At 45.8% G+C, this 19,925-nt stretch overlaps 1 protein-coding gene across 9 annotated transcripts in view; it reads left to right on the top strand.

Moving 5' to 3' along the window:
• The window catches only part of cadps2 (Ca++-dependent secretion activator 2), a 454,296-nt gene that overhangs the window by 132,388 nt on the left and 301,983 nt on the right, over positions 1-19,925 (top strand). For all 9 annotated transcript variants that reach the window (XM_078416922.1, XM_078416921.1, XM_078416924.1 and 6 more), the window contains one exon: positions 13,329-13,661. In XM_078416922.1, the coding sequence (XP_078273048.1) occupies positions 13,359-13,661 (303 nt within the window). In that variant the 5' untranslated portion in view covers positions 13,329-13,358. The remainder of the gene's footprint in view (positions 1-13,328; positions 13,662-19,925) is intronic.

Here is a 19,925-nt window from a genome sequence, read left to right as displayed (position 1 = left end):
CTCTTACAAAACTGCTTCAAAGTTCAAATAAATTAACCTTTCGTGGCGGTCCCTGGTGGTGAGCCACGCATGGTGCGAACCCTCGGCTCGGGGGGGTAGGGGTCCACGGAGCTTCAAATGGGGAGGAGGGGCAGTTGGTAGCAACGATACTAGAGGAGCAAGATGAACCACTCCGTCGAAATCGCGTAGTACGCAAAGGAGCGTAACGTCCGCCATTTTAGTAAGCAAAACCCGCCGTTCGCGATGCCTCTCGTAGTGTAATCAGTGTTTTGGGGGGACAGTGTGTGTGATGATACCATAAAAATGCAGAATATATCTCATCTATCAATTCACAAATTTTTGTTATTTTTCTTTATAAATGTTTCTGCAAGTTTCTGTCTACTAAAATGGCGCCATGACATACTACTGTTTTTAGGGTCGAGTGGTCTATCTTGCTCTACTCTATTATCTTTGGCTGGTAGTGGAGTTCCAGGAGTTGAACTGGTTGGGAGTTTTGGGGAGCTGTTTGGTGCTTGGGGAATAAACTAACACTTCGCTTGACACTCGTGTCCCACTTCATTGGCTTTGCTTGACACTTGTGTCCCCCTTCACTTGCATGGTTCCCAGCCTTCCGCTTGTTCCCGTGCAAAAATTTTAACGGCATTGTGCAGTGTCTTTACACTGGCTCACTATGTGGTGATCCAGCAGGGCACTAAAGCCCTCAGGACATGAAGTTAAGGGTGCTTCAGGAATGGGCTCGAATGTGGAAACGAGGAACTGCAGATACTGGTTTACAGACAAAAAGGACGCAAAGTGCTGGAGTAACTCGGCGGTTCAGGCAGCATCTCTACAGAAGGTCCAGAGGAGGTTCATGAGAATGATCCTAGGAATGATTGGGGTAACATATGGTGAGTGTTTGAAGGCACTGGGCCTCTACTCGCTGGAGTTTGGAAGGATGAGGGGAGAGGGCCTCATTGAAACTTACCGAACAGTGAAACCTGTACGTTTTGGAGTGTGGGAGGAAACCGAAGATCACGGAGAAAATCCACGCAGGTCACAGGGAGAACGTACAAACTCCGTACAGACAAGCATCCGTAGTCAGGATCACTGGCGCTGTCAGGCAGTAGCTCTACTGCTGCGCCACAGTGCTGCCCTTAATAATGGTTTTATTCCTTTCTCCCTCGTGTTTAAGTGTAGTCGTGCTGTTCACCTCACTGCTCCATGTCTATATTGAAATGTGTTCAGATACTTAAACAGCTTCAAGCAGAAGCACGACAACAACCATCAGGATTGAACTGTGGGCTCCTGCTCTGCAAACACCATCGCCTTTCACACACCTTTTATCTCTACTAGCCAAGGGGCAACCCGCCCAGTTTCGGTGGGCAGTAACCTGTGAGTGTTTGTAACAAGCTGTGGTTATCTGCAATTATAACCATATCTGCGATCCAAATGGTCTAAATTGGTAATATCCTCACATTTATTTAGTTTAGTTTAGAGATACAACGTGGAAACAGGCCCATCAGCCCACCGAGTCTATGCCAATCAGTGATCATCCGTACAGTAGTTCTATCCTACACATTTGCGACAATTAACAGAAGTTAATTAACCACCAAACCTGCACGTCTTTGGAGTTTGGGAGGAAACCGGAGCACCCGGAGGAAACCCACGCAGGACACGGGGAGAACGTACAAACTCTGTACAGACTGCGCCCGTGGTCAGGATCGAACCCGGGTCTCTGGTGCTGTAAGGTAGCAACTCTACCGCTACGCCACAGTGCCGCTGTAAGGCAGGCAATGTGTGGTTGTAGTGTGACTCAAAAGGTGAGCCATTGTTGTGCAAGAAGGAACTACAGATGCTGGTTTAAACTGAAGATAGGCACAAAATGCTGCAGTAACTCAGCGGGACAGGCAGCATCTCTGGAGAGAAGGAATGGGTGACGTTAGGGAGCCATTGTTCATCGGGCCGTACGAAGTATGAAGCTGTGTTGGGTGACTGGCCCAGTGCCGTCAAAGGCTCATCATATGTTAACCCACTCATTCCTGGTACACTTCAAAGCTTTTGCATCCTCTGCCACAATTCTAGATGGCAGTCCTATTTGCGGAGGTTAGACACAAAATGTTGGAGTAGCTCAGCGGGTCAGGCAGAATCTCTGGAGAAAAGGAATAGGTGACGTTTCGAGTTCGGACGCAGGCACATCAGTCTCATTTGCTGACTTTGCTCGTGGCCCACTGAGTTTTGTATCCTCGAGAAAAGACGAATATTCGGAGCGCCTACTGCTTTGAGTGCGTTTTGTTACAATCACAACATGAGCGTGTAATGTTATTTACCTGTTCCGTCAGCTTCGTGACAGTTTAATTGGGGCCAGGGAAGAGACTTCCAGAAGTCAGTGCTCAGTGAAGTCTTTAAGACACAATGTTTATTATTAGCTGCTGGCCTCTGGTTGGGCGGAGTGCTGTTCCCAACAGATATCTTCTTTCAGGAGACAGAGCGCAGGTGCGGTGTGTTGGGCGATATATTGGACGAAGCCGTTGCAAATCGGCCTGTCTGTGACACTTAACATCAAGCTGCCATTTGAGATGCAAAAGTGGCAGTTGACATTTTGCTACTTGCAGTGTTGTTGTCACTGTGGATATTAGGCCTCTCTGTATCAATACAGCGCAGGCAGCATGGCTCAGTCAACGAGTGGTGAATCCGTGCAATTCTTTGCCAAAGAAGGCTGTAGAGGCCAAGTCAGTGGATATTTTTAACACAGAGGTAGATAGATTTTTGATCAGTACAGGTGTCAAGGGTTATGGGGAGAATGGGGTTAGGAGGGAGAGATAGATCAGCCTCGATTGAATGGCGGAGTATACGATGGGCCGAATGGCCTAATTCTACTCATATCATTTATGACCTTATGAACATCTCTAACTGCAATTGTTCTGATAACCAACTATCGCCTGCAATCTACAGACACTTTCAAACAAGACTTTGGTGCTATGTGCATCCTTCTATTTTAGTTTAGTTTAGTTTAGAGATACAGTGCGGGAACAGGCCCTGAGTCTGCACCGACCAGCGATCCCCGCACATTAACACTACCCAACACACACGAGGGACAACTTTAAATTTATACCAAGCCAATTAACCTACAAATCTGTACGTCTTTGGAGTGTGGGAGGAAACTGAAGATCTCGGAGAAAACCCACGCAGGTCACGGGGAGAATGTACAAACTCCGTACAAACAGCACCCGTAGTCAGGATCAAACCAGGTTTCGTGGGATAAGGGCCAAATGAAGGCAAGTGGGACTTGTGTAGATGGGACATGTTGGTCGGTGTGTGTAAGTTTGGCTGCACGGTCTGTTCCCATGCTGGATGACTCTTTGACTTTACAATGAGAATCAAGGCGAGAGTTCCCAACAGTGGGAACACCTCACCCTTAGGGTGTGAGGCTTTTTAGTGACAATTCTAAGTTGTATTGGCTTTTCCAATTCAAAATGCTGCTTGTTTGTCTCTACAGCTCAGAGTGTGCTAACTCAATGTTAATGGGAAATTTGATTTTCAAACTTCCTGAGAAGTGTCCCTCAGAGTTGGTCTTGGCATCAAGTTTGGGACAGACATTGCAGGCCATAGGGCCTATTCCTGTGCCATATTGTTCTATGTTCTACGTTCAAGGTATCCTCAATGGATTCTAGTGCATGTGCAAGCTTACAGTATATATAACTATCTATATACTAAAACTCTCGTTTGTTATCTTGTTTGTGACTGAACTTCAGCCAAAACGGTACACGATAGCGCGACAATTGTAGGCCCACCTTACTCACCATTGTCACTTTAGCGATAATGCAAGTAGTTTTATTGAAATCGGTGTTATAATTTTAAGTTATTCACATTTTTAAGTTTAAAAGGAGGGGAGGGGGAGGGGAGGAGGGAAGGAGGGGGGAAGATGGGAGAAGGGAGAGGGGAGGGGGGGTTGAGGAGAGAGGGGAGGGGAGGAGGACGGGGTGCTGCACCAATGCAGGAGGTTTGGGCCCAACGGGTCCACTTGGTCTAGTAGTATATATAACTTACATGACTCCTGTAGTTTAGCTTAGAGATACAGTGCTGAAGCAGGTTCTTCGGTCCACTGAGTCCGCACCGACAAGTGATGCCCGCACACCAACGCTATGCTACACACGAGGGACAATTTACAATTTTACCGAAGCCAATTAACTTACAAACCTGGACGTCTTTGGAGTGTGGGAGGAAACCGGAGAAAACCCACGCGGTCACAGGGAGAACGTACAAACTCCGTACAGGCAGCACCCGTAGTCAGGATTGAACCCGGGTCTCTGGCGCTGTGAAGCAGCAACTCTACCGCTGCGCCACCGTGCCGCCCTTCTTCCCTGCTGTTATCTGACTCTTGAATGGACCTCTCACAAATGCTAAGAATGAGTTTGTGACCTCCCAATTAACCTCATTACTGTCCCTGTTACATGGGAGCATTGCGAACTGAGAGCAGAGAATGTTATGATTGTGCGAGACCTCTAAAAATGTGCGTAGCATTTAAAGAAGAATTGCAAACCGACACGGCGGTGCCACGAGTTAAAAAGGGAACTCGCCTCCAAAGATGACTCATTTAATGCAAAGCTTTCATTTTAAAGGGATCATTTTCAGAGTGGGTTACAGAGAGGAGGTGGATAGCTATCAAAACCTCAGCCTTCGGCCTCAGGTCATTAATCTCCAATGAGCTCTGGAATAAATAAAACAGAGGACTGGAACAACCCGATGGGCCAAACTGCACCTGTGAAAGCAAAAGGTGTAAGTGGACAATTCAGGTCTAGACTCTGCAGCAGGGCTGATTCCAGCAACTACAGTCTTTATTGGCTTATTTCATCAAAATAAGATTGAGAATTTATGATCTACTTGTCACTGCCAGCTTACTTACTACTACTTTGGTGCGGCACGGTGGCGCAGCAGTAGAGTTGCTGCCTTGCAGCACCACACACTCAGGTTCGCTCCCGACTACGGGTGCTGACTGTACGGAGTTTGTGCATTCTCCACTTGACCTGCGTGGGTTTTCTCCGGGCGCTCCGGTTTCCTCCCACACTCCAAAGACGTACAGGTTTGTAGGTTAATTGGCTTCGGTAAAATTGCAAATTGTCCCCACTGTGTGCAGGATAGTGTCAGTGTGCGGGGATCGCTGGTCGGCACGGACGCGATGGGGCGAAGGGCCTGTTTCTGTGCTGCATCTCCAAACTGCACTAAACTTCACCAATAAGTGTCACAAAGTGCTGGAGTTACTCAGCGGGTCAGGTAGTATCTCTGGAGAACATGGTTAGGTGATGTTTTGGGTCGTAGCTCGCAGCTGCGGCTTGCCTGCAGTCCGTTTGTCTTTTGTGTTTTTTGTTGTTTTTTGTCTTAATTGTAGTTTAGATATGATGTGGTGTTTGTGATTGTGTGTTATGTGGGGGGGGACGGGGACTGTAAAACTGTAAAATTGTCTCTTCCGAACGGAGACGCGACCTTTGTTTCTGGGTCGTGTCTCCATTCCTGCTGCGGCCTACCATCGGCCAAACACCTGGAGCTGGCGGCCTCCAGCTGGGACCACCTGCGTTCTGGTTCGCAGAGCCCGCGGCCCGGACTTACCATCTGCGGAGCTGGCTGCCTTCGGATGCTGCGGGAGCGGCTGCGACTCGTCTCCGGAGGCTACTTCGGCCGCGGGCCGCGTGGACGTCGGAAGCTCACAGGCCCTGTCCCGGATGGGGGCCGACATCGGGAGCTCCGGCAGCGGCAGCGACAGCGTCTTCGCCCACCCCGAATCGCGGGGCTTGGGTCGGCCCGCCGCGGACCTTTCACCGTCCGGCGGGGGCTTCAATGGCGGGAGCCCCGACCGCCCCAACCTGGCAACTCCAACAGCCTGACCGCGGGAGAAGACGGCAGGGGAAGAGAAAATACATTCTGGCCTTCCATCACAATGAGGAGGGGACTGGAGGAGACTCACTGTGATGGATGTTTCTTTTTGTTTGGTGTTGGTTTATGATTGTATGTGTTATTGCATATTTTTATTGCTTATTTTTATTGGTCTTATTGTTGAACTGCGGGTAATCTTTCATTTCACTCGACATTTATGTGTATGTGACAAATAAATTGACTATTGACTATTGACTATTCTTCAGGCTCCAAAAATGCTGCCTGGCCCACTGAGTTACAAACTCTGTACAGACGGCACCCGTAGTCGGGATGGAACCTGGGCCTCTGGCGCTGTAGGCTCTGTAAGGCAGCAACTCTACCAGTGGACCAGAGCAGATTGAAACAGATGTTGAGCCGGGCTGGAAAGATGACAGACAATATCAACAATTATATAAACAGGCTGGAAAGATGACAGACAATATCTACAATTATATAATAAGAAATTAGAGTTTGGGTTTATTGCATATTTGAATGAGCAATAAATTCCTACCGGAATGCCTGTCATTTAATTCACCACTCCAACGTCATAACAACAATTTATGCATTTTTTCCTATTTTAATACTTGCCTGATTTAAAGCAAAAAGTCTACTTTTAGGCTCCAGCAGGATGATACCGTCTGGCATTTTAGAACGAAAATCAAATTACTCTCTATTCGTTTAGACTACATGCACTCGGTTTATTAACTGCGATAATTGCAGAACATAAACTAAATTTTCAGGCTATTTTTCAACCAGTACGATTTTTTATGCATCATTTATGCACTGCTTGAGCTGAAGAGCCTGGTAAAGCTGACCTAAAATTTGGCCATTGAAATTGCCCCAGCGTAGGCAGGTGATGTTAGAGATTATCTGGAACATTTTCGGAAGGTATGGAATAGGTATAGTGGTTTAGTTAATTCAAATGAGAACTAGTACAAACTCTAAAATGAGGATATCTTCTCAATATGTGGTAAAAGAAGGCTGTTCTGGGGGTCTGAACTCCCAGGGCAGATGTTTGAATGTGCAAAGATGTTCATGTAATTGAGATGAGCTTCCATTGTAAATAGAAGGTATCACAAAATGCTGGAGTAACTCAGCAGGTCAGGCAGCATCTAGGAGAGAGGGAATGGGTGACGTTTCGGGTCGAGACCCTTCTTCAGACTGATGTCAGGGGGGGGGGGGGCGGGACAAATATATAATTCTGTGGAACCGCATATCTGCACTCTGAATGTTGAAGTTCATATGGTCACAGGATCAGAGTTAGGCCATTCGGCCCATCATGTCTACCCCGCCATCACGTGGGTTTTCTCCAGGTGCTCCGGTTTCCTCCCACATTTCAAAGACGTGCGCCTTGCAGGTTAATTGGCTTCTGTAAATTTCCCCCTTATGGTTAAACGTGGGATAACACCGAAGAGTGATCGATGGCCAACGCGGACTCGGTGGGTCAAAGGGCACCCGGAGGAAACTCACGCGGTCACAGGGAGAACGTACAAACTCCGCACAGACGGCACCCGTGGTCAGGATCGAACCCGGGTCACTGGCTCTGTGAGACTGCAGCTCTACCGCTGCGCCACCGTGCCACCCCAAACTCCACCAAACTAAATATGGATTCTAAATGAATCCACCACTTTTGTCCTGGTGGATCACTACTACTGCTGCTACACACATCACTAAATTCAATCGACATTAAATCAAATAAGAGTTTAAAATGGGTTACGTGATTCAGCAAGGATCCGTTTGATGATGACGCGCGGTTGCCGATCAAGGTTCAACCCAGTCCTCAGATTATATACCTTTTGTGCTTTTTTAAAATGGGTTTTTATCAACAGACTTATCTCAATTCATTCTGATAATTTGTGCATTACTTTCTTTTTTTATTTTTATTAGCTGGTTTGAAAATAAATAAGATTAGTTATCTAATTTTTTTGTTGACTTTTGGAACTGGATTTGGTTATCAAGTTCTTTTGTGTGTGGCAGCAAGCAGGCTGAGACATTGCAGCACCAACTGGCACCTCCAGCTACACAGAGAAGCTTCACGATTCCCATATATTTTGTACAGAGGGTGGTGCCTGGAATGACGGTGGAGGCAGATACGATAGTGGCATTTAGGAGGCTTTCGAAGATTGGCACACAATGCTGGAGTAACTCAGCATCTCCGGAGAGAAGGAACGGGCGACGTTTCGGGCCGAGACCCTACTTCCGACTGAGAGTCGGAGAAGGAGGGGGAGTCCAGAGATATGGAAGGGCGAGGTGCGAAAACGACAGATCAAAGGGGCGCGACGATCAAGGAAAACGTAGAATGGTTCATTGTTAGCTGAGGGGAAGGTGAAAACGAGGCATACAATCAGTAAAATTAATCAGGAGGACGGTGAAGCAAGTCGGAGAACGAGGATGGGGGAGGGACGGTGAGAGAGGGAAAGCAAGGGTTATTTGAAGTTAGAGAAACTTATACCGCTGGGGTGTAAGCTGCACAAGCGAAATATGAGGTGCTGTTCCTCCAATTTGCATTGGGGTCTCACTCTGACAGTGGAGGAGGCCCAGGACAGAAAGGTCAGCGTGGGAATGGGAGGGGGAGTTAAAGTGTTTGGCAACCGGGAGATCACGTAGGCCTAGGCAGACTGAGCGGAGGTTCAGTTAAGAGTCGGTTAGGCACATGGATATGCCTGGAATAGAGTGATATTGATCACGAGCAGGCAGAGGAAGGTTGTTTAACTTGGCATGTTCGGCACAACATTGTGGACCCTGCGTGGGTTTTCTCCGAGATCTTCGGTTTCCTCCCACACTCCAAAGACGTACAGGTATGTAGGTTAATTGGCTGGGCAAATGAAAAAAAAATTGTCCCTAGTGTGTGTAGGATAGTGTTAATGTGCGGGGATCGCTGGGCGGCGCGGACCCGGTGGGCCGAAGGGCATGTTTCCGCGCTGTATCTCTAAATCTAAATCTAAATCTAAAATCAAAGCACCTGTTCCTGTGCTGCACTGTTCAATGTTCTTTGTTCATATTTGACAACTGGGCACCTTTCAGCTGGGCAGTCATAGACAGCTTATCATGGTCTTTGAAAGGACATGTACTGTTCCTTTCATTGCTTTGTGAAACTCATTGCCTTTGGTCTGGGACTCATTAGGTTAGTTTAGTTTAGAGATACAGTGCGGAAACAGGCCCTTCGGCCCACCGATTCCACACCGCCCAGCAATCCCTGCACATTAACACTACCCTATACACACAAGGGATAATTTTACCTTTATACCAAGCCAATTAACCTACAAACCTGTACGTATTTGGAGTGTGGGAGGAAATCGAAGATCTCGGAGAAAACCCACGCAGGTCACGGGGAGAACGTACAAACTCCGTACAGACAGCACCCGTAGACGGGATCGAGCCTTGGTCTTTGGCGCTGTAAGGCAGCAACTCTGACTCTACTTTAGACTGATTGTGACGCTGCCTGACCCGCTGAGTTACTCCAACACTATGTGTCTTCTTTTGTAAACCAGCATTGGCTGTTCCTTGTTTCTAAATTGCCTTTAGACGTTGAGTTGCAGTGAACCCAGTCACATGGCCAACAAAATCATTGAACTCTGCAACAAAAAATGTAAATTCCTTTGAGTTTAAATGCTTTAATTGCACATTACACATTTGACACCTCAACCCACTTGAGAATATTTGGAGTTTTAATTAGAAGAGAGCTTGTAATGTAAATACATATACATAGCAATTTATCAATGCAATGTGAAAATAATCCTGGTATGGTATGGTTTATGTGAAATAACTGACGAACTGTACACTGCAAGGGCCAGGAAGCGAGCGGACAAGATCACTCCGGACTGTCAAAGCAGCCACAGCCAGACATAAAAACAACTTTTTCCACGAGTGATAGTTATACTCAATAACCGAAGTCTGCAGTCTCTTTTTTGCTCTGGTTTATTTTCACCCACATGTTTAGACCGTAATGTTATATCCTTATTGTTTTGATGTGGTTGTGCTTTATCCTTAATTGTTAACTGTATGTTTGTGTTGTCATTCGTGAGCGGAGCACCAAGGCACATTCCTTGTAAATGCACATACTTGGCCAATAAACATATTCATTCAATCATTCATTCATTCATTCATTCATTCATTCATTCATTCATTCATTCATTCATTCATTCATAATGTGAGATGTTTTGATTTTGGTACTACACAAATGCAAGAATTAATTTTTTTTTTAAAAGCTTTGCTCTGAAAATAAAATAGATTTGGATCTTGGTGTCGGAGGTTAAGTTTTGAAGTTTGAACCTGTCACCTATTTAAGCCTGTCACGTTGCACTCGAAGCAGTTAGCTGGTCTAATTTAAACATGTAAGTAAAATTTGTTATTGAAAAGGGCAACAAGTGTGTCTTATTTTCATTATGACAGCACACACTGAATATAGAATTGTCCTCAGGAAAGTAATTTATTTTGCTGTTGTTGTGTGTCATTGAAGGCGTGGTGCGGTGTGGGGGTTAATGTAAAGTCGTTAGAGGAGGCCCTTTCGTTTTGTTTAGTTGAGTTTAAAGATACAGCGCGGAAACAGACCTTTCGGCCCCCACCGAGTCCGCGCCGACCAGCGTTCCCTGCCCATTAACACTCTCCTACACGCACTAGGGACAGTTTATACATTTATACTAAGCCAACTAACCCACAAACCTGTACATCTTTGGAGTGTGGGAGAAAACTGAAGATCTCAGGGGAAAAAGCCCACGCGGTCACGGGGAGAACGTACACGTTCCGTACGTACAAGACAGCACCCGTAGTCGTGATCGAACCCGGGTCTCCGACACTGTTAATGCTCCAAGACAGCAACTCTACCGCTGCGCCACCGTGCCGACCCATGTGGGAAGGTGGGAATATTTCCCACATGAGCCACCCTTTAAACTTGTCCTCAGGAAAGTAATTAATTTTGCTGGAGTTGTGTGTCATTGAAGGCATGTTGCAGTGTTGGGTTATAAATGTAGAGTTGTTACTGGAGGCCCTTTCTGTGGGACTATTTCCCACAGGAGCCACCCATTAGGACGGGGGGCAATCTTCTGTTCTTCGGGCACAGCTTTCTCACTGGTCCTCTCGCATCTACTGCTGAAGCGTTGCCGTGGAAACACTGTGAGCCAGGAAGCATCCAGACATGGAACTCTTTGAGCTGCAATGAGATTCAGGCAGGACACTTCTGAAAGAAAAATTTGTCTTCAGAATATCAAAGAGTAAGCACTTCTTAAATGGTCATGTCTGGTGTGTGCAGTAAATGCACATTGGTGTATTAACTGTTTCTTAATTGGCAGAGACTGTTCAATATTGTGGTGACAACTGCAATCAGACCAGAGCATCATTTTTGTCATCCTGTCTCCTCAGTGTGTCTGCAGGTATTGAAAAAGACATTTAGTATAAGAAGATAACTGCAGATGCTGGTACAAATCGAAGGTATTTATTCACAAAATGCTGGAGTAACTCAGCAGGTCAGGCAGCATCTCGGGAGAGAAGGAATGGGTGAAACCCTTCTTCAGATTGAAAAAGACAAATATGTACTTTTAAAAATAGCAAGCCATGAATAGGTGCACTGAATTTTTAGTTTTAGTTGTTAGCGGAAACAGGCTCTTCGGCCCACCGAGTTCGCGCCGACCAGCGATCCCCGTGCATTAGCACTATCTTTCACACACGAGGGACGATTTACAATTTTACTGAAGCCAATTAGCCTACAAACCTGTACACAAACAAAAGTTTTTCACGGTACCTCGGTACACGTGGCAATACTAAACTAAACTAAACTGCTTTAGTGGCTGAGTTCATTAAGCATTTCTGATTTTGTTTCAGATTCCAGTTTCTGCAGTTAGATTTATTTTGCTAAATCGGTAGATTGGGTGATGGAGGATGAGATGTGGTTGATGCAGATTGCAAACGAAATGTGTGATTTAAGATAGATGTTATTTGATTACAATTCAAGATACATGTTACGAGATTACAATTTAAACCATATGATACTAGATAATAATTTAACCTATATGTCACTAAATTATAATTTACACTACATGTCACTAGATTATAATTTAAACCACGTTACTAGATTATAATTTAACCTATATGTTACTAGATTACAATTTAAAATACATGTTACTGAATTACAAGTTAAGAAATGTCACTGATTTACAATTTAAACTTCATGTTTAATTACGATTCAAGACAGGTGTTACTGGATTACAAGTTAAAATACATGTTACTAAAGTACAATTTAAGATGCATTGTAACGAGTTAAAATGCATGTATCTAGATTACTATTTAAAGTGCATGTTCCTGGAATTTAAACTACATGATACTGGATTGCATTTTAATCTACTTGTTACTAGATTACAATTTAATCTACATGTGTAGGAAAGAAATGCAGTTGCTGGTTTAAATGGAAGGTAGACACAAAAATGCTGGAGTAACTCAGCGGGTCAGGCAGCATCTCGGGAGAGAAGGAATGGGTGACGTTTCGGGCCGAGACCCTAATCAGTCTGAGGAAGGGTCTCGACCCGAGACGTCACCCATTCCTTCTCTCCCGAGATGCTGCCTGACCCGCTGAGTTACTCCCGACATTTTGTGTCTACCTTTCATCGACACATAGAAACATAGAAAATAGGTGCAGGAGTAGGCCATTTGGCCCTTCGAGCCTGCACCGCCATTCAATATGATCATGGCTGATCATCCAACTCAGTATCCCGTACCTGCCTTCTCTCCATACCCCCTGATCCCTTTAGCCACAAGGGGCACATCTAACTCCCTCTTAAATATAGCCAATGAACTGGCCTCAAGTACCTTCTGTGGCAGAGAATTCCACAGATTCACCACTCTCTGTGTGAAAAAAAACGTTCTCATCTCGGTCGTAAAAGACTTACCCCTTATCCTTAAACTGTGACCCCTTGTTCTGGACTTCCCCAACATCGGAAACAATCTTCCTGCATCTAGCCTGTCCAACCCCTTAAGAATTTTGTAAGTTTCTATAAGATCCCCCCTCAATCTTCTAAATTCCAGCGAGTACAAGCCGAGTCTATCCAGTCTTTCTTCATATGAAAGTCCTGCCATCCCAGGAATCAATCTGGTGAACCTTCTCTGTACTCCCTCTATGGCAAGAATGTCCTTCCTCAGATTAGGAGACCAAAACTGTACGCTATACTCCAGGTGTGGTCTCACCAATGCCCTGTACAACTGCAGCAGAACCTCCCTGCTCCTATACTCAAATCCCCTCGCTATGAATGCCAACATACCATTCGCTTTCTTCACTGCCTGCTGCACCTGCATGCCTACTTTCAATGACTGGTGTACCACGACACCCAGGTCTCGTTGCATCTCCCCTTCTCCTAATCGGCCACCATTCAGACACGTTATTGGATTGCAGTGTAATCTGCTTGTTACTGGATTATACGGTTGACTCATGCTTGTGCTTTGCTTGCACTCACCAGATATTTCTCAAGAGTGACCGCGTGGCGCGCATGGTCAGCAGCGGCGGGTGTTCGGCAAGCGATTTCCGCGACGTTTTCAAAAAGATCATCGAGAAGCGGGTGCGCAGCTTGCCGGAGATCGACGGGCTGAGCAAGGAGACGGTGCTGAGCTCCTGGATGGCCAAGTTTGACACCATCTACAAAGGGGAGGAGGAGCTCCGCAGCAAGCCAGCCCGGATGCCCATGAGCGCGGTGTCAGAGCTCATTCTTAGCAAGGAACAGCTGTACGAAATGTTCCAGCAGATCCTTGGGATTAAGAAAATTGAACACCAGTTGCTTTACAACAGCTGCCAGGTAAGATGCCCAATCAGGTTTCCATCCTGATCTTAAAACACACTGTTGCAAGTCTTATGCTACGGAGGAGTGCAGATCAGTTCATCTGCCATCTCTGTCATAATTGCTAAGTCACAATAGTTATCATAGAAAAAAAAGACACCAAGTGCTGGAGTAACTCAGCGGGTCGGGCACCATCCCTTGTACGGCACAGTGGTGCAGCGGTAGAGTTGCTGCCTGACAGCGCTAGAGACCCGGGCTCGATCCTGACTATGGGTGCTTGTCTGTACGGAGTTTGTACGTTCACCCCGTGACCTGCGTGGGTTTTGTCCAGGTGCTCTGGTTTCCTCCCACTCTCCAATGACGTACAGGTTTGTAATTGGCTGGGTTAATTGGCTTGGTAAAATTGTAAGTTGTTCCTGTGTGTGTAGAATAGTGTGAATGTGCGGGGATCGCTGGTCGGTGAGGATTGGTGGGCCGAAGGGTTTGTTTCTGTGCTGTATCTCTAAACTAAACTAAACTTTTTCGGGTCCGGATCCATCTTCAGAGAAAATGTACAAACTTCACACAGACAGCACCCGTAGTAAGGATTGAACCCAGGTCTCTGGCTTTGAGAACCAACGGCTCTATTGCCGCGCCACAGATCCAGCCCCTTTGTCCTGCCCTTCATCTGTTCCAGCTTTCTTGCCCCCCCTCCCCCACCCACAACAATTAGTCCGAATGGGAGATGTAACCTGAAACGTCACCTATCCATGTTCTCCCGAGATGCTACCTGACCCGCTGAGTTACTCCAGCACTTTGTGTCTATTTTTGTAAACCAGCACCTGCAAGTCCTTTCTTTCTACAGTAATTATCGTGGGTTTTGATTCAGTGTATTGTGCCTGTAAGTTGCATCAACCAGAATATACATCATGAAACACTTAAAGATGTGGTTATGGTAAGGAAAAGATTCTTATCTGTGCAACCTTTCACGACTTGAGCGCTCCCAAATGGCTTATAGCCAACTAAATAATGCCGAGATGTTAAAGTGTTCCATTATTCAGAGCAGGGAGGATTCTCTGCATGACAAGGCCTTGCTGGCGCCAGAGATATCAATTCTGAAATAGTTTATTTTAACTGCCTGTTGAAAAGTAAATGTAAGTCAGGGCAACAGGGGAAAACCTGAACTCTCCTACAAGGCATTGCTGAGGGAATATTTATGCTTAATACTGGGTGGCACAGCAGTCGAGCTGCTGTCTCACAGCGCCAGAGATCCGGGTTCGATCCTGACCATGGGTGCTGTCTGTACGGAGTTTGCACACTTTCCCGGTGACCGCGTGGGTTTTCTCCGTGGTGCTCCGGTTTCCTCCCACACTCCAAAGACGTACAGGTTTGTTGGCCAAATGGCTTCTGCAAAATTGTCCCTAGTGCGTGGGGTAGAACTAGTGTACGGGTGAGTGCTGGTCAGCACAGACTCGGTGGGCCAAAGGGCCTGTTTCCACGCCGTATCTCTGAACTAAACTAAAACTTAGCTAAGAGAACAGATTTGAGCAGAGTTTCTTGTCTGATCTTCAAAGGGGAACACCAGGGGGGGACACTGCACGGCAGTGCATTGAAGCTGCCTGCCAATGTTTGATTATCCGCTGGGAAAGCAATGAAAGCCAACACCAGGGGCAGAAGATAATCTGCAGCAGCAGCTCCTGAGGGGTCTGGCAATGACTGCAAACTCTATTGATTTGGAAGCCCCTTCGCTCTATCTGTTATTGTACTTGAGATTGACTTGATTGTATTTATATATAGTATTATCTGATCTCTTTAGACAGCATGCAAAACAAAGCTCTTCACGTGACAATAATAAACCTAAACCTAAAGCTAAGCAAATGGGATATATTGGTCGGCGTGGGCAAGTTGGGTCGAAGGGCCTGTTTCTACGCTGAATGACTCTATGCCTCGATGACCTCTAGCAGTATTGGTTAGAGTAAATAGCACTGGTTCTTTCAACTTTATGAGAGGGAGCTGTTGCACTGATTTCTTGATTAATAATATAAGAAAATAACTGCAGATGTTGGTACAAATCGAAGGTATTTATTCACAAAATGCTGGAGTAACTCAGCAGGTCAGGCAGCATCTCAGGAGAGAAGGAATGGGTGACGTTTCGGGTCGAGACCCTTCCAAGGGTCTCGACCCAAAACGTCACCCATTCCTTCTCTCCTGAGGTGCTGCTTGACCTGCTGAGTTACTCCAGCATTTTGTGAATAAATCTTGATTAATAATGGTGTTTCTTGATTAGTAAGGGTGTCAAAGATTATGGGAGAATGCAGGAGAACGGGGTTGAGAGGGAAAAATAGACCAGCCACGATTGAGTAGACTTGATGGGCCGAATGGAGCACCATGTTTAGGACCAGAGGTCAGAGCCTATTAATTAAAGGATGTTCTTTTAGGAAGGAGATAAGGAGGAATTTCTTTAGTCGGAGGGTGGTGAATCTGTGGTGGAATTCTTTGCCACAGAAGGCTGTGGAGGCAAAGTCAGTGGATATATATGTAAGGCAGAGCTAGGTAGATTCTTGATTAGTACGGGTGTCAGGGGTTATGGGGAGAAGGCAGGAGAATGGGGCTAGGAGGGAGAGATAGATCAGCCATGATTGAATGGCGGAGTAGGCCTGATGGGACGAATGGCCTAATTCTGCTCTTATCACTTCTGAATGGCCTAATCCTGCTCCTGTGACATGAACTCCACCTTGCAGGGTGGGATAATAGGTTAAGAACTCCAGAGTTTGGTGGCGTCCTATGGGATAGTGACTGAGGGAAGGGAGGAGCATATTCAGGGCCGTAACTTTCTGAATTAGTTCCACCCTCTGGCTTTTCACAATTGCCTGAGCCCTACCTTACCCGCTGCCCTGCCTTTCTCCCCAGTGCAGAGGATGCTTGCAAAAACAATGGCGCCGTGGCCTGGAGCTCCAGGCTCGTGTCCCAGGTCAGGTCAGGGTGCTCCAGACTGCAGTTTTTGTTTTTGGCCAACCGTGGAAGCGGCAGCCATTCATCACAGGGCGACAGGCCGCTGGAGATTGGATTCAAAGTGCTCTGCTTGAGTACCACGTGGCAGACTGGACCTGTGCCAGTGTGAATTAATCCCCACCTCTGAAACTACAGCGGCCTGTTAGACTGAAGTCACTGTGGGCAGTTTAGCACAGTCAAACAGGCACAATCTCCCTCCATCCCTTCCCTAGCCTAATATTTGTACTGGTCCCACTGGCGTCCTGGTGAGTTTCATGGTCCATAACTCGTTTTCACCGAGCCCACCAGCTACCAACGGACAGTTCCCTTGGTCATCGTTACTTTTTTGCACATCTTTCATTTTTTTGTTCTCTATCTTTTCAGAGAGTTCAGAGAGTTGAACTTTTTCAGTCAGAGAGTTGTAAATCTGTGGAATTCTCTGCTCAGAAGGCAGTGGATGCTTTCAAGAGAGAGCTAGACAGAGCTCTTAAAGATAGCAGAGTCAGGGGGTATGGGGAGAAGGCAGGAACGGGGTACGGATTGTGAATGATCGGCCATGATCACATTGAATGGTGGCGTTGGCTCGAAGGGCCGAATGGCCTACTCCTGCACCTATTGACTATTGTCTATCTCTCTGTATCATCATCATCTATATCTCTCGTTTCTCTTTCCCCTGATTCTCAGTCTGAAGAAGAGTCTTGATGCTGCCTGTCCCGCTGAGTTACTCCAGCATTTCGCCTCTATCTTTGGTGTAAACCAGCATCTGCAGTTCCTTCCTACACAATTTTAGTTTAGATAGACTGAAGATGGATCCCGATCCGAAACATCACCCATTCTTTTCTCCAGAGATGCGGTCTGACCCGCTGAGTTACTCCAGGCACTTTACAAGCATCTGTAGTTAATTTCAGAAAGATCTGCAGATGCTGGTTTAAATCGAAGGTAGACACAAAATGCTGGAGTAAATCAGCGGGACAAGTGGCATCTCTGGAGAGACGGAATGGGTGACGTTTCGGGTCGAGACCCTTTCTTCAGACTCAAGTCTGAAGAAAGGGTCTCAAGTCTGAAGAAGGGTCTCGACCCGAAACGTCACACATTCCTTCTCTCCAGAGATGCTGCTTGTCCCTCTGAATGACTCCAACATTTTGTGTCTACCTTGAAGTTTAGTTTAGTTTAATGTCACATGCACCAGGTACAGTGAAAAGCTATTGTGTGCTATCCCAGTCAGCGGAAAGACTACTTGAGTAAATTCGAGCCATCCCCTTTTTTCAGATACATGATAAAGGGAATACGTTTAGTGCAAGGTAAAGTCCAGTAAAGTCCAATTAAATATAGTCATGTCATAAGGAATTGGAGCATAGTTAGGCCATTCGGCCCATCAAGTCTACTCCGCCGTTCAATCTTGGCTGATCTATCTCTCCCTCCTAACCCCATTCTCCTGCCTTCGCCCCATAACCCCTGACACCCGTACTAATAGCCCGAGGGTCTCCAATGAAGTAGATATTATTCAACCTCTAGGTTAAGGAGTAAAGACTATATTGAGGCAAGTACTATTCACAAAGGTTGTGATGGCTTGCTTGGGCATAAGTTCGATTATGACAACTGGTAAATTGGTAGCTGATCAAGATTCTTGCAGGGAATCAGTCAATGCAACCTGCTAGGTTATAGTTAGGGTTAGATTAGATTGAGGCAGGAACAAAGCATACTTGGAGATGAAGGTCCACGTTGGACAAACTTGGATTATTTTCTCTGGATCGTCGGAGGCTGAGGGAAGACCTGACAGAAGTGTTGAAATTGTGAGAGACATATAGATAGGGTAGACAGTCAAAACCTTTTTCCCAGGGTGGAATTGTCAATGAATAGAGGGCGTAGCTTTCAGGTGAGAGGGGCAAAGTTTAAAGGAGATGAACGGGGAAAGTTTTCTTTCCACACAGAGTGGTGTGTGCCTGGAATGTGTGGCCAGAAAAGGTGATGGAGGCAGATACGATAGTGGCTTTGAAGAGGTTTTTGGTTCGGCACATGGATATGTAGGGAGTGGAGGAAGAGTCAAGAGTGTTTTATTGTCATATATGTCCTGAAACGGAACAATGGGATTCTTACCTGCAGCAGCACAACAGATATGTAAACATAACACTCTGTAAAACACATAATAAACAACAACCAAAAATTCAGTATATATAAAAAATCATACAGTCCAATAGACAATAATAGTGCAAACATAATGTCCCCGTCTATATAGTTGGAAGCCTATTGGGAGGTGGTGGTGTTTAACAGCCTGATGGGTGTAGGAAAGAAGCTGCTCCTGAACCTGGACGTTACAGTTTTCATGCTCCTGTATCTTCTTCCTAATGGAAGTGGATTATGTGCAGGCAGATGTGATTAGTTTAACTTGGCATTATGTTCGGTGTGGACTTAGTGGGCCGAATGGCCTGTTCCTGTGCTGCACTGTTCTATATTCGCTGTTCTACAAAAAAAACTGAGAATGTAATTCATCGCACATCAGATCACTGAGAGCTATATAAAGATGTCCTATTGAATGAGCATTCAACGCAGCTTTCTTACCTCTCTGCATAGGTTTATTGATTCCAGTTTAATTTCTGACTGATTAAAATATCTTCTATTTTTTTCATCCACGGGCTACCCAGTTAATTTATCTCAATTTTAAAAATGTTCATCGTGCAGATCTTGCTTCTTGGTGGGGAGTCACCATTAAGACAGGATTAGTATCAATGAATTGCTTGGACACTGAGTTAAGCATCTATTTAATGGAACTGCTTTTATAACAATGCTTCTGCAAGAGTCTCAGAAGATAAAACGGGAAATGCCAGGAAAAAAAGAGACCCATCAGGTCCAGCAGCAACTGTGGGTAGAAATAGATTTTGGGTCAAAGAACCTTTGTCAGAATTGTTGACCTTGTTAATGGGTTTTTGCATTGTTTTCTGCTTGTGTATCATATTTCCTGTGTCTGCAAGTGTATTGAATTGCCTTGATATGTTTTTTAGTTTCGTTAATTATTGTCACATGTACTGAGGTGCAGTCCAAAGCTTTTTGCTGCGTGCTAGCCAGTCAGCGAAAAGACTATACGTGATTACAATCAAGCCCAAACACAGTGTACTGATGCAGGATAATGGTTATAACGTTTAGTGCAAGATGAAGTCTGATTAACAGTAGTTCGAAGGTCTCCAATGAGGTACAGTAGGTCAGGAAGTCTGGACCACTCTCTAGCTGGTGAGAAGAGGACAGTTCAGTTGCCTGATAACAGCTGGGAAGAAACTGTCCCTGAATTTGGAGGTATGCGTTTTCAAACTGCTGTAT

Source organism: Rhinoraja longicauda, chromosome 20 (assembly GCF_053455715.1).
Source record: "Rhinoraja longicauda isolate Sanriku21f chromosome 20, sRhiLon1.1, whole genome shotgun sequence".
NCBI classification, from domain to species: Eukaryota; Metazoa; Chordata; class Chondrichthyes; order Rajiformes; family Arhynchobatidae; genus Rhinoraja; species Rhinoraja longicauda.
Note: the sequence above shows the minus strand (reverse complement) of the source record. Positions and strands in the feature narration are given on the sequence as shown.